At 48.8% G+C, this 15021-nt stretch overlaps 1 protein-coding gene across 3 annotated transcripts in view; it reads left to right on the forward strand.

The window, feature by feature from the left end:
• Cacna1e (calcium voltage-gated channel subunit alpha1 E) overlaps nt 1–15021 on the forward strand; it is a 306022-nt gene that overhangs the window by 232861 nt on the left and 58140 nt on the right. For 2 of the 3 annotated variants that reach the window (XM_038349010.1, XM_038349011.1), the window contains exons 18-25: nt 977–1074; nt 5084–5140; nt 6306–6959; nt 7358–7671; nt 9701–9857; nt 10978–11107; nt 11777–11836; nt 12582–12688. In XM_038349010.1, the coding sequence (XP_038204938.1) occupies nt 977–1074; nt 5084–5140; nt 6306–6959; nt 7358–7671; nt 9701–9857; nt 10978–11107; nt 11777–11836; nt 12582–12688 (1577 nt within the window). The remainder of the gene's footprint in view (nt 1–976; nt 1075–5083; nt 5141–6305; nt 6960–7357; nt 7672–9700; nt 9858–10977; nt 11108–11776; nt 11837–12581; nt 12689–15021) is intronic. The other variant, XM_038349012.1, reaches the window with a different exon arrangement.

Genomic DNA, 15021 nt, shown 5'->3' on the forward strand with positions numbered 1-15021 from the left:
CTTTCTTTCATGGAATTCTCCACTCCCAGGGAGGAGACAGTGTTAATTACAGTGGGGTGATCCACAAAATGGGTAAAAATTCTTGCTGCACAACACAAATTTGGTTTTAGGAAGGTGCACAACATCTTGAGGTTTTCTGAACTTTTCCTACTGCATCTATGATATGTTGCCTACTCTTCTCACATCTGTTAAAACCCTCATCTCTATAATACAGAAAGGAAAATATAAGCTTTAGTATTTGAAAATCCAGTTTTGAATACTACATCTTTCCATTAGTGGTTGGTTTAGCTTTGATGGACCTACTGATCTCCATTAATACCATCTTTCACAGATATAAGATGGAAAAGACATACCGGCCTACCTGTCCCACAGTATTACAGCAAAATTCCAATGAAATACTGTATGTGGAAACCATAGCATGCTAGGGAGCTATGCATATTATAATACTTCTATCAACTACCTGGACTTACTTCCTTGGTGTCATGGCTTCAAGCAAGAATATAGCTGAGGTGATGCTGCAGAGATGCTCGGCAGTTAAAAGTGTTCCAGAGGGCCCAGCTTTAGCTGTAAGCACCATATGGGGTGGCTCACAACTGCTTGTAACCCCAGTTCCAGGGGAGTGCAATGCCTTCTTCTCACTTCCATGGGAAATTGCACACATCACACACACACACACACACACACACACACACACAGAGAGAGAGAGAGAGAGAGAGAGAGAGAGAGAGAGAGAGAGAGAGAGAGAGTTTCCATCTCTCTCTTTGTAAAACACCTAAAAATTATAGGTGAAGAACTTTGTTCTCTGCCTAGAAACCCATATGCCATGCAGGGAAGCTCCATGATGGTTTACCGCTTTAACTCTTTTTCTTTTTTTGCTTACCTCATCTTGCTTCGGCTTTGGGGTTCCTGGGAAAGGTTGAAGGAAGCTATTCTCCTTATGTCAGTCCTAGACAAACTCTCTCTGCTTTGTGCCTAGGACGAACAGGAGGAGGAAGAAGCCTTCAACCAGAAGCATGCACTGCAGAAGGCCAAGGAGGTTAGCCCGATGTCTGCACCCAACATGCCTTCTATTGAGTGAGTAGGCCATCCAAACGCTGACCCTGGGCTTCTGGGGCTAAATCTAAGTCATCCATGCCTGTAATAATCAGCCACAGGAAGGCACCTCCTCTATTGGTTAACTGTCCATAGTACATAGTACACCGTTATAGAGCAGGTAACCAGAATATTGTGGGGGGCACCACTCAGCTAAATCCAAGAGGCACCCTCTTGTGTAAATAGAAACTTAAACATACAGCAGGCAATTGTATGGTGTGCTTAAGGAACCGTCCCCCAGCAAGGTCCGGTGTGGCTTATAGAGACCCAGGGGGACAGAAGATACTGAGACCAGTGAACTTGGCACCAGCCGGCACAGAGGTCCTAACCTCCAGGTGAAGGATTTAGCATGTATTCAAGTTGAAATCATGGGGATAGTTAACATGGAAGGATGCAGCATCCTGTGGTCTCCACTTTAAAGCATCACTCTGCCCCGCAGAAAATGGGTTATGAGGACCCAGCATGGAAGCAGTGAGATGCAGCTGCTGTTAGCGTAAAGTGGGTGTTGATGAGTTAAACAAGGAAAGTAGCCACGGAGGAGATGACAGTTCTACTCAGTCAAGATTTTAGAATGTGAGCCAGTGGGATACATTCATGGATTAAATGTTAAATGCAGCAGGGGTAAGAATAAAAAAAATAAGACAGAGAAGAAATAAAAAATTCTCACCAGTTTTATAGTTTGGGGACCTAGACAGCTGCATGGAAGGTGGGAACATTGGTTGGTACTTTGCAGAGATAACGGAAATCCAGAGTTCATTTCGGCCACATTGAATGTGAGATGTTTCTAAGGCATCCAAGTGTGTGAATAGGCTATTGGTTACACGTGTCTGGAGCATAGAAGAGAAGTTGGGATTAAAATAAAGATTTGGGGGAAGTCATTTGCATTTAGATGGTATTTAAGCCATCTGTGGGTGAGATGACCCAGCAAGAGTGGGGACAGGGGAAGAGTGGAGCTGAGGACAGAGCCTGAGCATGCGCTTCTCTGGCAGAGAAGCTGGGAAAGAGGCAAGGGAGCATAGCTAGGGGACAAAGTAACAGAGGAGCGTGGTGTCCTAGAAGCATACATGGGAGGGAGCAGAGGTACTACATGCTATTGGAGCACTGTCCAATGGGGACAGAGAAGGGATTTCTGGATTTGGCAAAAACAGAAGCTAATTTAGTGGCTTTTCTAGTAGCTTGGTAGAAACAGTATCCAGATGGAAGAGATTCGAGACTGAATGGGAAGCTGATATGGTGGGGGGAGCTAGGATCACTCTCCCAGGGTCCAGCCAAGATCTGTCTTGCTTGGGAGAACTGGGGGACTCAGTACAATCCTGCACAGGCCTGGCCTCTGCATGGCAAAGGGAGCCAGTAGAAAAGAACCACAGAATTCTTGACGATAATCAAGGCATGCAGGAGACCTGTGTGAGGGATCCTGTCATATCCATGGGAACAGAGGTAACCCACTGAGAAGTAAAATATATCCCGAGCTGTTGGTCCCTGTCAACCAGTACTTAAAGCCAGAGAGAGAAGAGTTCTTGGTGGCCAAGTCTTAATGGGAGGGAGGATCTTCTGAGCAGCTTCTACCTCATCCAATGTGATGCTCACCATTCTCTGTGGTGCCTCCTTTCTCTACTCTTGGCTTGCATTTGCTTCCCAAAGCTGAGAAGGCTTGCCTTCTAAGTCCCTTTTCTGCGAGTCTGAGAAAAACAGAAGTCCTTAAAAATTGATTGGGGAATACCAAACAACTCCTTCCTCTTCAGACTATTCTCTGGTTCTGAGTTATTTCTACCCTGCTCCTCTGAACTCATAAATTTTGGCTAAAATCACATCCACACAGGTATCCAGAACTGCAGATGGATAGGACTTGCTGCCGCCACGAGTGGGTGGTTCTATTTACTGAGACGAGGAAGCTTGGGGGAGAAGAAGGTTTGGAGGGATGTGATTGGGAATGATGATTGGCCCAGAGTAGAAACTATTTATAGGAGAGAGGAATGAATGAGATGTGGGCAGGCACAGGGCTGTGGGAATTGAGCAGTGAGCATCGGTGCAGAATGAAGGTGGAGTAGGTGCTGCAGACATCCACAGTAGGATGACAGTAGGGCCTTGGTTGCCGTCCATATGCCATGTCATGTGGACTGCTGCTAGGAGGGATCTCAGGGGATTCGTGCCTTGCTCGGGTGTGCCTCTCAGCAACTGATTTCTGGCAAGCACAGTTGTGGCTGCCATGGATAACCATGAAAAGAGTATCGGCAAACCCAATTGTCCCAGTGGTAGCCCTAATTGTCACTAACATGCTCTGTGGCCTTAAAGAGAACCATTTAGGACATCAGAGTTTGCCTCTGTTTGCCCATGTTTGGGATCTGAAGGAGGACTCCTGCTCTTTCTGCTTTACACGGCTGTTGTGAGGTGTACACAGATCATGTGCACACGAGTTAGAGTTAGAGGCTACTTTTCCATGTGGTTTTGGAGTATGACAGCAACTTGGAATATTACTACATGAGTAGACAGTTGAAGTGTCAAGTATATGCCTGACTATGTGACAAAGATTAGTTTCTCTTGCTTGGAGTGTGTGTGTGCATGTGTGTGTGCATAAGTATGTATATAAGTGTTTAAGAGAGTATGCATGTGTGTGAGAGACTGAATGCCTACTACAGACAGAAAGTACGTGTGTGAGAGAAACAACGTAAAACTGTGTGAGAGAGGGAGAGAGAGAGACTCCTCCCATATACTTACTTACACATGCGCTTAGAGGGCTAGTATTTGAATACTTGAGAATTTTCACGTAGATGACATGATATGCTTTTTGCAGTGGGTGTGCTTGTTGCCTGTCTAGAGTGTGTGCTTCTATTTCTATCTGATACCCATGCTTCCTGCCCCTTCTGTGCCCTGCTATGGCACAGGCTGCCAATGCTGAGGAATATGTGTTTTGTTGAGGAGCTCACAGCATCTCTGCAATGACATCTACATTAATGAGTACTTGTGTACATACAAGCTCATTTGTGCTTCTTCCAGAGATCCCCGAAGAGGCTTAGACTGGCTGCCTCTGCTTCCTCAGTCTAACCTTGTCTGAGGCTCCCCTCCAAGTGCATGAGATAGGCAGTAGGGCAGAGTCCATTTGCCTGGCATGCTCTGCATTGATAAGTCTTCTCAGAACAGGCAAATCATTTCCGTGTATCCCATACCCAGCAAGCCTCACTGTGCTGCACCAGGGTCCTCCAGTTCTAGGGCTAGAGCAGGCTCACTCTGGGAATCTCTCAGATGAGTTGCCCTCACCCCAGCCATCTCCCTGTCTGACATGTTCATTTCTTCTTTTGCAACTTCCATCCATCCCATCACTCTGACTGCTCCTCAAACTTGAATCTGAAAATTTGCAATGCGTATGTAGAAGTGATATTTCATTCAACCAGCCTAAGGTCAATTCTGTGTTTTACCCAGAAAAATAGAGTAAACCTTGAAGGGCACCCACTCGCATTCTGTGGCCTCTGGAGTATAGCCATGGCCTTGGCCTTGGGCTGCTCTATAGCCCCACGGATGTACATGACAGACCATTTGTCTCCTCTACGTTCCATAAAACTGAGTCCGGATCTGCTGTGGGAGTGATGAGCTGGAAGGGGTCCTACCTGGGTGAAATGTCCCTTGTTGCCCTTGAAATGACTGGGGAGGGTGAAACAAGTGCTCATCAAAGCAGGACTCGGGAGGGCAGTCGTGGGTGCTCGGCGGGGCCTGGTGTTTAAGCATTGAAAGCTATAGCCTAGAAGAAGTAGTCTGTTTTCTGGGACTCTGCATGCATGCTTCAGAAACAAGATCAGTGTAAGCTGCACATAGCAAAGACTCAGAAGTCACTGTGGGAGCATTATAGGCGGGGAGTCTCCAGAGGGCAAGCAGATGCACGGAAACCCCGTGGACATGCCAGAGACTCTGACTTCCCTCTGGACATCTGCCAGCGGCTGTGGGGCTTGCAGGTTCTGGAGGTCGGGGTGGACTGAACCTGTCCGTTTTTCTTTCCCAGAAGAGACAGAAGGAGAAGACACCACATGTCGATGTGGGAGCCGCGCAGCAGCCACCTGTATGTGTGTACCGGTCTGCGTGTTTGGAGTGGTTCTGTGTGGGCATGGGGACGATGTGTTTCTGTCCTGGCCATGGACCAAGTGACACTGAGTGTAAACGTCAGCGTGTGCCTTGGTGTGTGGGGTGTGTGTGTGTGTGTGTGTGTGTGTGTGTGTCCCATGCACATCTGTGGACGTGCCCCTTGGCATCTTTCAGTGTGTGCTTTTACCAGTGTGTCTAAAGTACTTGACAGCGTGTTGTGTGCTGTTGTGTCTGGCCTGACAGTGGGCATGTGCTCACACTGGTAACTGGAGCTGGTCGGGCTTCCTTTCACGTAGGCAGTTGTGTACATCTCTGTGTGGGCCTCAGTGAAGGTGCGTGTGCTTTCACGTGCATGTGCCCACAGGCACGGGAGGGAGGGAGTAAGTATTCACCCTTCCAGCCGAAGAGCCCACGCCCATGTTCCCCATGCCATGTTTGTGTGTTCCTGCTGCCATGTGACAACTCGTTAGGCCTCCAAGCTGAAGTCCTCAACCATAGCTTGGGAGTGGATAGCTGGTGGTCTCTGGGGATACAGTCTTTCATGGGTCTCCTTTGCTGTTGTTTTAGAAGCCCATGGCCCCATTACTTTCAGGGGATCCTGCCACTGTTAGCACATGGGGCTGCTGGCCACTGTCGTTATCTTTGTTAGTAACGGAACAAGGTTCATCTCAGCCCGTGCTATTCCAGGCTAAAATCTGAGAGGGGTGGGGAGAGGAGGGGACTCTCTGACCTAGAATGAAGGGCCATTGGTGGGTACATAAGAGACCCCAATTGATACCCTCAATCAAAGGAGTGCTGGGGAAGGAAGGCCGGATGAGTCTTTGTATTGCCGCTCTCACTGGTCTTGGGGATATGGGGCTCAGTCCTGAACTCATTTACCTTTTACTACTGCACCACAGAAGCAGGGACTGGAGGGAAAAGTACCCAATTCTGGACTTGGAGGCACTGGTCTGACAACTCTCTCATATGTGGCCACTCTGCTCCTTGCATCTTTGTGCTTCTTGTCTTGGAACCTGGCCTCCCCTTTAGCTCCTTCACCCCATGATCCCTATTCATGGCTCCTGTAAGCCGCCATCTCTAATCCTGGCGTGTGCTGTCAGGTTCTGACTGTAGCCCCCCACCCCCCACTTCTCCTTTGTTAGGAGGGAGCGGAGGCGCCGGCACCACATGTCTGTATGGGAACAACGCACCAGCCAGCTGAGGAGGCACATGCAAATGTCTAGCCAAGAAGCCCTCAACAAAGAGGAGGCCCCACCGATGAACCCCCTCAATCCACTCAATCCACTGAGCCCTCTCAACCCACTCAACGCTCACCCCAGCCTCTATCGGAGACCCAGACCCATTGAGGGCCTAGCCCTGGGCCTGGGTCTTGAAAAGTGTGAAGAAGAGCGCATTAGCCGCGGGGGTTCCCTCAAGGGCAGTGTAGGGGGCCTGACCAGTGCCCTGGACAACCAGAGGAGCCCCTTGTCCTTGGGAAAACGGGAGCCACCGTGGCTGCCCAGATCCTGTCATGGAAACTGTGACCCAACCCAGCAGGAAGCTGGGGGAGGAGAGACCGTGGTGACTTTTGAGGACCGAGCCAGGCATAGGCAGAGCCAGAGGCGTAGCCGCCATCGCCGCGTCAGGACTGAGGGCAAGGAGTCTGCCTCCGTGTCCCGAAGCAGGTCGGCCAGCCAGGAGCGGAGTCTGGATGAAGGGTTGTCCATTGAGGGAGAGAAAGAACATGAATCTCAGGGCAGCCACAGAAGCAAGGAGCCGACCATCCATGAAGAGGAAAGAACTCAGGACTTGAGGAGGTAAATCAGTCCCAGGAGGACCCCGGAGGGCTACAGCTCAGGTTGGTGTGAGGAATTCTGTGACAGAAACCTTTGTGGGCCTTGGTGTCCCCTTTTATAAGATGCCAAAATACCATCTAAAAGGCATGGTTTAATATAACAGGAAATCTATCTGTATGGAAACGTTCTCTTCTAGGGCGCTTCCGTAGAGAGTGGGGCCAGGAGAGGTGGGAAGGAGTCAGTGGGCGTGGCCCAGAGGTGTTTGCCCCTCTAGGTCTGCATGAGGATGGGAGATACCTCAGGCTGTGTGCTCTCCAGGCGGCCCACTCTTGTCCTTTCCCCTTTCCTTTCGAGCCAGAGGCATCGGCCTTTCTAGAACAGCTTCTGAACCATGGCTGTCTCCTGCTCTTTATTCCCAGGACCAACAGTCTGATGGTACCCAGGGGCTCTGGACTGGTAGGAGCTCTTGATGAGGCAGAAACTCCTCTAGTCCAGCCCCAGCCTGAGTTGGAAGTGGGGAAGGATGCGGCTCTGGCAGAGCAGGAAGCTGAAGGCAGCAGCGAGCAAGCCCTGCTTGGGGACGTCCAGCTGGATGTGGGCCGGGGCATTAGCCAGAGCGAGCCTGACCTCTCCTGCATGACAGCCAACATGGACAAGGTTACCACCGAGAGCACCAGCGTCACGGTCGCCATCCCTGATGTTGACCCCTTGGTGGATTCAACAGTGGTGCACAGTGAGCACAGCCCCTGTTCTGTCACCCTCACCCTCAGCTCCAGCAGGGGCAGCTGGCTCCACGGTCCCTCTAATAAAGCTCTGTAGAAAGCCACCCAAGCAGGAGGAAGCCATTTCCCACATCGTGAGGCAGTGATCTTCAGAGTTAGAGTCCCCAACTTGAATTCTGTCCTCTAGAATTTGGCCCTGTGAGTCTTCAGAGCAGTCATGTGTGACTGGAACCAGTTATGTCCGGATGTGACCCGAGGGCACCCTTGTGACCTCCTAGATGATCTGGAAGAACCCCTCTAGCTCTGGGCCCTGCTCAGTCAGTGGACTCAGAAGCATCGCTACATCTCCGGAGGCTCCTGTGTCTCATGTAATGGAGAGTGTTGAGTTAGACAGTCCCTGGAGATCATCCCTGCGCTAACATTTCATGGCTCTATTATTCTTATCAACTGTCTCTCTCTGAGGAGCTCTCAGTCACGCTTCCCCATCAAAATTCCTCCAAGCAGATGTTAACCTATGAAATATTAGCAGGAAACACCGGGGAAAGCATTTAACCTACTATGCTACTTGGCTCTATGGCCCATCTTTCCCTGAACCACACCTCACTCCTACATTCGTGTTATTCCTGACCCTGCCCTGACTGCACATTTCATGTCTACATTAGTCCCTGTGCCTCCATTGTCCTACCCCAATCCCTTCCTTTTATCTCATCTCTGCCCTGTCCCTCAGTCGCTTTCCTGCTTTAATCCCATTCCTGAGTCCTGCACCTCCTCCCTGTATGCCATCTCTTCATTGGTCCCACACCCTGTAATGTGCCCCCTACTCTATCCTTGCATTAATCCACATCCTGCTCCTGTCTCCTCACCGCATCCCTGTATTAATCCCACCACTGCCCTATGGTAACGGGTTATAGCCATGTGGTTCCATGCATGCACACGTTTTCCTTGTTTCCATATTGTTCTTTCACATGACAGTCTCCTGCCTGCCTCTCTGCCACTGCTTCGCTTCCACTCTACCTAGTATTCACTACCCTCAGAAATGCCAGATCTGTTTTAAAAACTAAATCTTCCATACCCAGGGCTTGCTGGGATCGGCATGGGCATGTTTCAGGTTTCCAGGTCCATAGCTGACTTTATGTTTTTATTAAATAAGAAGTGCTTTAAAGCCTCTTTTATGAGAAGCAAGTTAGCTTGACCATCTCTCTGTTCCCCTGCTAGGGCTAGTGTGTGGCCTTTGTCACAGGAACGGCGTGTGGTAGAGGATTTTAGCTTCACCGTATCACTTAGCTGTTAGAAGGCCCTACTGTGGACCAGTTCCACAAAGACTTGCCACTTAGCCCGAGTCTCAGAGCGATACCACTCCTTAGTCACAGAGCAGTAGGGGGAGGGATGAGGGGTTTCCCAAGCTTTCTCTCCACTATGACAGCCTTCTGTCCCCTGACTTCAGCAAAGAAACAGAGACTAGCCACCTGACAGCACTATGTGACCCCAGCTGCTTCATCCCCCCCCAGTCCTGGAACAGAGTCATGGGCCTATATTCACATGAATATTATATTCTCATTTCTATATCCATCATGCTGGGGAAGGCACAGCCGGAAAGGCAGTGCACAGAGAGAAATGGTTTCTTGAAATCTTCCTTTGCAGAGATTTCACACAAGTGTATAGGATTGAAATTTAGCTATAAGACCTTAGTGAAAGGTATGTAGACTCTCTGAACTTCAGTTTTCCCATCTGTATAATGGGAATAATTAAATATGCCACTTAAGGGTTAGTGATATGAAAGTTCAATGGGTGAACTTAAAAGAATGTGGAGTTTAGATATAATTTCTAAATTATGCAATGTATAACATGTAGGGAAGGGTGGAGATAATGGGAGGAGACGGAGTTGATGTAGTGTGTGTGGGGGGGAACCCCTGATACTGTCAGGGTACCTTCCCAGGGTCATCCTTGGCATCCCTTCCTATTCTCTGTGCTGTTACTAACTCAAACTAGAAACCATATGTGCCAGCAGGTTTCTGAAGATTTAAACCTTTCTGTTTGCAGTTAGCAACAAGACTGATGGAGAAGCCAGTCCCTTGAAAGAGGCAGAGACCAAAGAGGAAGAAGAAGAGGTGGAGAAGAAAAAGAAGAAGGAGAAGCGAGAGACTGGCAAAGCCATGGTGCCCCATAGCTCTATGTTCATCTTCAGCACCACTAACCCGTGAGCCATGCTCTTGTTATGTCTCCATTTAGTACTAGGACAGACAGCCAGGATTTGAGCCAGCCTGGGATGATGAAACCCTGTCATCTCCCTGAACCTTCCTGGCAGAGGATAGCTAGATATGGAAAGATTTGGGGCCCAGTAAGTGAGATGGGGTAAATATTTAGTTTAACAGCCTCTTAACTCTGTGCCCATAGTCTCCAGGGTAACTGAAGTCAGAATACAGGTGAAATGCCATGGAAAAGGACTCTTCTCCCACTCTTTGATCAGTAGTAGTTAGGATAGGGAGAATGAAGGGGATTTCCTCAAGGATGTCACCATACATTCTGGAAAAGGACAGATGACTCTAAAGATGGTCAGGCATCTACTGGGGTTTAGTGTTTGGGCACCACTATTCTGTGCATGGGCTTTTGAAAAAAGTTTCCTTTCCCAGAGTGGAGGTAGAAGCATGGAGAAGGAATATCAGAAGAGACTAGAATGTTAGATTTAAGAAATACGGTACAAGAGAAGAGCCTGTGCCTTACATCCTGGAACTATCATGTGGGTCAGCTTCTGAGAAAGGAAGACAAGGAGATGTTTAGTAGCATTGTGGGCAGTGCTCAGGTAGGCCTGTGGGATGGGAGGAAGTTGGGTTCAGTTGCCAGGTCATCCAGCACTATGGCAGAGAACACAGTTATTTGCATCAGGATAGTCAGGGCGTCATGGAAACATGCTGTGCCTCATCAGGGGTTTGAGAATCAAGATGTTTTTGTGTTTATTGGTTGTTTAGAATTTTCTAGGCAGGTCCTAGTTTCCTTCCTCAGGGGAGAAGACAGAGATGCCACAGGGGGTACCACATGCCACTGAAGGTCATGTAGTCCACGTGGCTGTTCCTCACGGCTCACGTGTGTGCAGATAATGATTTTAGTTTGCATGGCATAGCCTCTAACCAATCTCATTACCATTCTCCGCTGGGGACTGGAATCAAAGGGCGGTGCTGGAGAAATTGAATTGCTCTCCCTGGTGACTTCCTTTGGCAAGGGTCTGGCTATCTGGAAGAGGTCAATGTAGGGGCAGAATGGGAATGACGCAGGGCAAGCTCAATAGGGTGAGCTCAGCAGGATTCTCTCCCCACCTTCAGGATCCGTAGGGCCTGCCACTACATTGTGAACCTACGCTACTTTGAGATGTGCATCCTCCTGGTGATTGCGGCCAGCAGCATTGCCCTGGCAGCCGAGGACCCTGTCCTGACCAATTCGGAGCGCAACAAAGTGAGTGCCCAAGGGCGGTTTGTGATATTTCGTGATGCCTTGGGGTCTACTCCATCCCAGGCATTCCCCTCCAGCAGCAGAGGTGAACCAAGATAAGGTAAAAGAAAGGTTTTGGGGGGATGAGGAGGATGGACCAGTTACCTGTGTCTATGATAAGTACAGGCTCTTTCTAGGGAAGTCCCCACATCCACACCCATACCACTGTTTTTAAGCTGCAGCAGTAGGCTTGACACTGAGAGCTAGCCAGGCTTCTGAAAGGACTCTGCTGCTATTGGAGGGCCCGGATGTAGGCTCTAACATAGAGCCATATGTGATGTGTGTGGATGCGGTGGGACTGCAGCTTAACCACAAGCCACTGGGTCATCTCCTGGGTACCACACAGAGCCTGAAAGAGAGTTGATGGGGGAAATTCAGAACCCAGAAGTTATGGCCAAAGAGAAGAATAGGCTGTGGACCATGCAGCTCAAGCAGGTTCGCTGGTCCCTTCTTCCTTATGTTCACTTCCCAGCCCTGCTATAGGTAGTAGGGAAAATTCCTCACTGTATTTTGGGGTGGGAATGTATGGGAGATGGGGTTGTCATGCAGAATGGCATGGGTCAGCGGGAAGGTGTGCATAGAGCTTGGCAGCCTTACATGGTCCTCTCTGTCTCATTCATGTGTGTCTTACAGGTCCTGAGATATTTCGACTATGTTTTCACCGGCGTGTTTACCTTTGAGATGGTTATAAAGGTAAAATCTTCCAGAGAAAACCTGGCCTCTGGATTTCAGTTATACCACTTGTCTGTTTTAAGGCCCTTCCCCCATAATGCCATCTCCTAGTCCATGGCAGCATTAGGAGAGCCTCTGCAGAGCCCTCTCCGGCCTCGGTGTCCGGTGAAGGAAGGCACGGCTGTGTTAATGTGATTGGCTAATGTATATCTCTTCTCCTGGCCTGAACAGGAGGCAGGTAGTAAGGTAGGCACACAGCTTGAGGATTGTGTACTTCTGCACATTGCACTTCTGGTCTTATACTGGGTACATGTCCAGGCAATGGGTTAGGGAGATGTAAGTTCAGACTTCGTCTAACTCCAACCACACCCTCTGCCTCTAGATGCCTGACATCCCAACAGGACTGTCTCATTCTGAGTTTTACCCATCTGGAGCTTTTATCCATCCGTGTGTATGTGGCAGTGTTTGGAGCTCTGGGACACTCAGGAGAGAGAATAGGATTCTGTAATGGCAGAGGAGTCTAATCCAATCCTATTAGACTATAGGAAGGGGGCTGCATCCTCACTGTAGACTGGAGAATTTGACTGTGAGAGGAGTCTTCAGTCCTCTCCTAGAATGCCCGCTGGATACCCTCCTTGCTCCTCAGGCCCAGAGTGGGCTTGACTAAGGAGACAGTGGCAGTAGAGCCCTTGCCATAAAGAAGCAAAGCCAGGTGTAGGTTTTACTTACAACCATTGGCCTCATCTGTTCAAACCCTGTCCTGCAGATGATAGACCAAGGCTTGATCCTGCAGGATGGATCCTACTTCCGAGACCTCTGGAACATCCTGGACTTTGTGGTAGTGGTTGGTGCATTGGTAGCCTTTGCTCTGGCGTAAGTAGATTCTTTTCTGTCCCATTCCCCTGCCTTTCCTCTTCCTGGAGGCCTGGTTGACTTAAGCCTATCTCCAGGGTCCACCTGGGAAATGAATGCTCTGAGTGGTACCTAAGAGCGACACTCTGGGGGTCTGCTTGCCAATGGTTCTCAACAGAAGTCCTTAAGGTCTTACAGCTCCGGTTCATGTGTCCTAAATGAGGAAGCAAGATTGAGGAGCATCAGTAGAAGACGTGGCATCATGGAAGAGTAACATAGTAGAGCCAGAGCAGAGTTGAGGATCTCAAAATCTTGGGCATGGGGAGGGTCTCTGTCCATGAGCAATAGTAACAGAGATCTAGTTAGTCCAGGGCTATAAAACCCATATGGATGCACCAGGCTGAGCTCCAGCACTTCATTTGAAGAGAGGGAAAAGTGATTATATGAGCAAGAGGGGTCAAGATCATGATGACGAAATCCACAGAGACAGCTGACCAGAGCTAGTGGGAGCTCACAGACTCTAGATTGCCAACTTGAGAGCTTGCATGGGACCAAACTAGGCCCTCTGCATGTGGGTGACAGTTGTATGGCTTGCTCAGCCTTGATACAGGGAGAAAGGGTTTGGTCCTGCCTCAACTTGTGCCAGGCTTTGTTGGTTTCCCATGGAAAGCCTTACTCTTTATGAGGAGTGGTGGATGGCTGGGTGGGAGAGGAAGTAGGGATGAGGGAGCCGAAGGAAGGGAGGGAAGGGGAACTATGGATGGTATGTAAAATTAATTTAAAAATTTAAAAAAAAACATATGGATACATGTGAGCTCAAAAAGGAATGATTTTCAAAAACTTCCTTGATTTTTCAAATCTTCCTTGAAGACATACTTAAGAAAATGTTCTTAAACTATGTAGGAAACCAACTCATATTCATGATAATTGGGGAAATTTATTAACCCCACATATTGATCTATTGGCATGTAGGAGTCCTCAAAGCCATCCTCTTTGAGCCTTGCTTTCCAAGCGAGGATGGATACACTTTTCTTCTGATAGGGAGGAGGAAGCATTTGGGTGCTGTTTTCATGGAAGGCAGCCATATGGGGAGAGGGAAAGATGTTTCCATAGGTTTGCCCTTTCCCATATCCAACCTGTTAGAAAGGGATTGTCCTCTGTTCAACTTCTGCCAAGCACTGGCAGCTTCTATCCCTGACCCTCACTGGCAATTGAACAGTTAGGGCAAGAAATAAGGTGTCAAGAGCCAGGGTGCTCTGTACTGAGGTGAGAATTCCCAGCTGGGTTAAGTCTAAGATCTTCCAGAACCTGGAAGTCCACTGTGTCCATCGCTGCAGGAGCTAGGAGAGGCCCTCCAACAGAGCCAGAGTATGATCGTGATCCTGAGACAGGCTGGTGGCAAGGTAATTCAGTGTGTCTTGTCCCCATGTGCACAGCATCTCCACCCCATTAGAGCCATGCAGAGTCACCTTCGCTCACACAGGATGAAAGCGTCCTATAAATGTGCCTGAACTGTTCACAAAGAGATTCCCTAAAAGCATGGTATCTCCCCACATACCCAGACCTGTATGGGTTCTCACAGCAACATACCAAGAAAGGCAACCCTGTCTGTACCAAGGGACTCTCAGTTTGTCTTCCACGCGGTTCAGTAGGGTCTGCCCTTGCCTTAAGAAAGCCCACTTTGTTGTTTACTGAAGACAAATAGAATACGACCATTGGGCTGTTAAAAGGTCCAGTTCTCTTTTCGTTCTATCAATTCATTAATGTGCATCACTTGGTATTGTTCCTCTCTCACTTTGGTATCAGTAGCACACTCTATCTTTGAGCAATGGATAGGGAGCAATGCATAGGGGACAGAACTCACCAGATCTTGAAGAAGAGCAGAGTTCATAGGTGACGGCACAGAAGAGGAAAGGTGACAGTTGTGGGACCAGGCTGAGCCTAATTTGAATCCCAGCCCTTCTCCTTCCCAGCTTCATGTCCTTGACCCATTGTAGCAAAATATTAATTATCCTAACCTCTAAAATGGAGAGAAAATAGAGTATGCAGAGCACTTAACACTGGTGCCGTCAGTGTGAATGATCAGCAGGTGTTAAGTCTTCTAATTCCTCATGCTGTCAAATGTAGTGGGAATAAACTATATGCTGGTGTGGAATTTACACATATAGTCCAAGATGGATGAAGGCTTAACTGGTCCAAGACTTAACTGTTTCCCCCCAGCTACCTCTTTCCCACAAGCCTTGAGCCTGTGCACCTAACAACCAGCAGGTGTCCTGGGGTTGGAGGATAATAAGAAGTATCCTTCAGAGGAAGCCTTGCTTCCTGTCCTATGGCCAGTGGCCAGCTGTTTCTCC

The sequence above is a fragment of the Arvicola amphibius genome, chromosome 12 (assembly GCF_903992535.2).
Source record: "Arvicola amphibius chromosome 12, mArvAmp1.2, whole genome shotgun sequence".
Lineage (NCBI taxonomy): Eukaryota > Metazoa > Chordata > Mammalia > Rodentia > Cricetidae > Arvicola > Arvicola amphibius.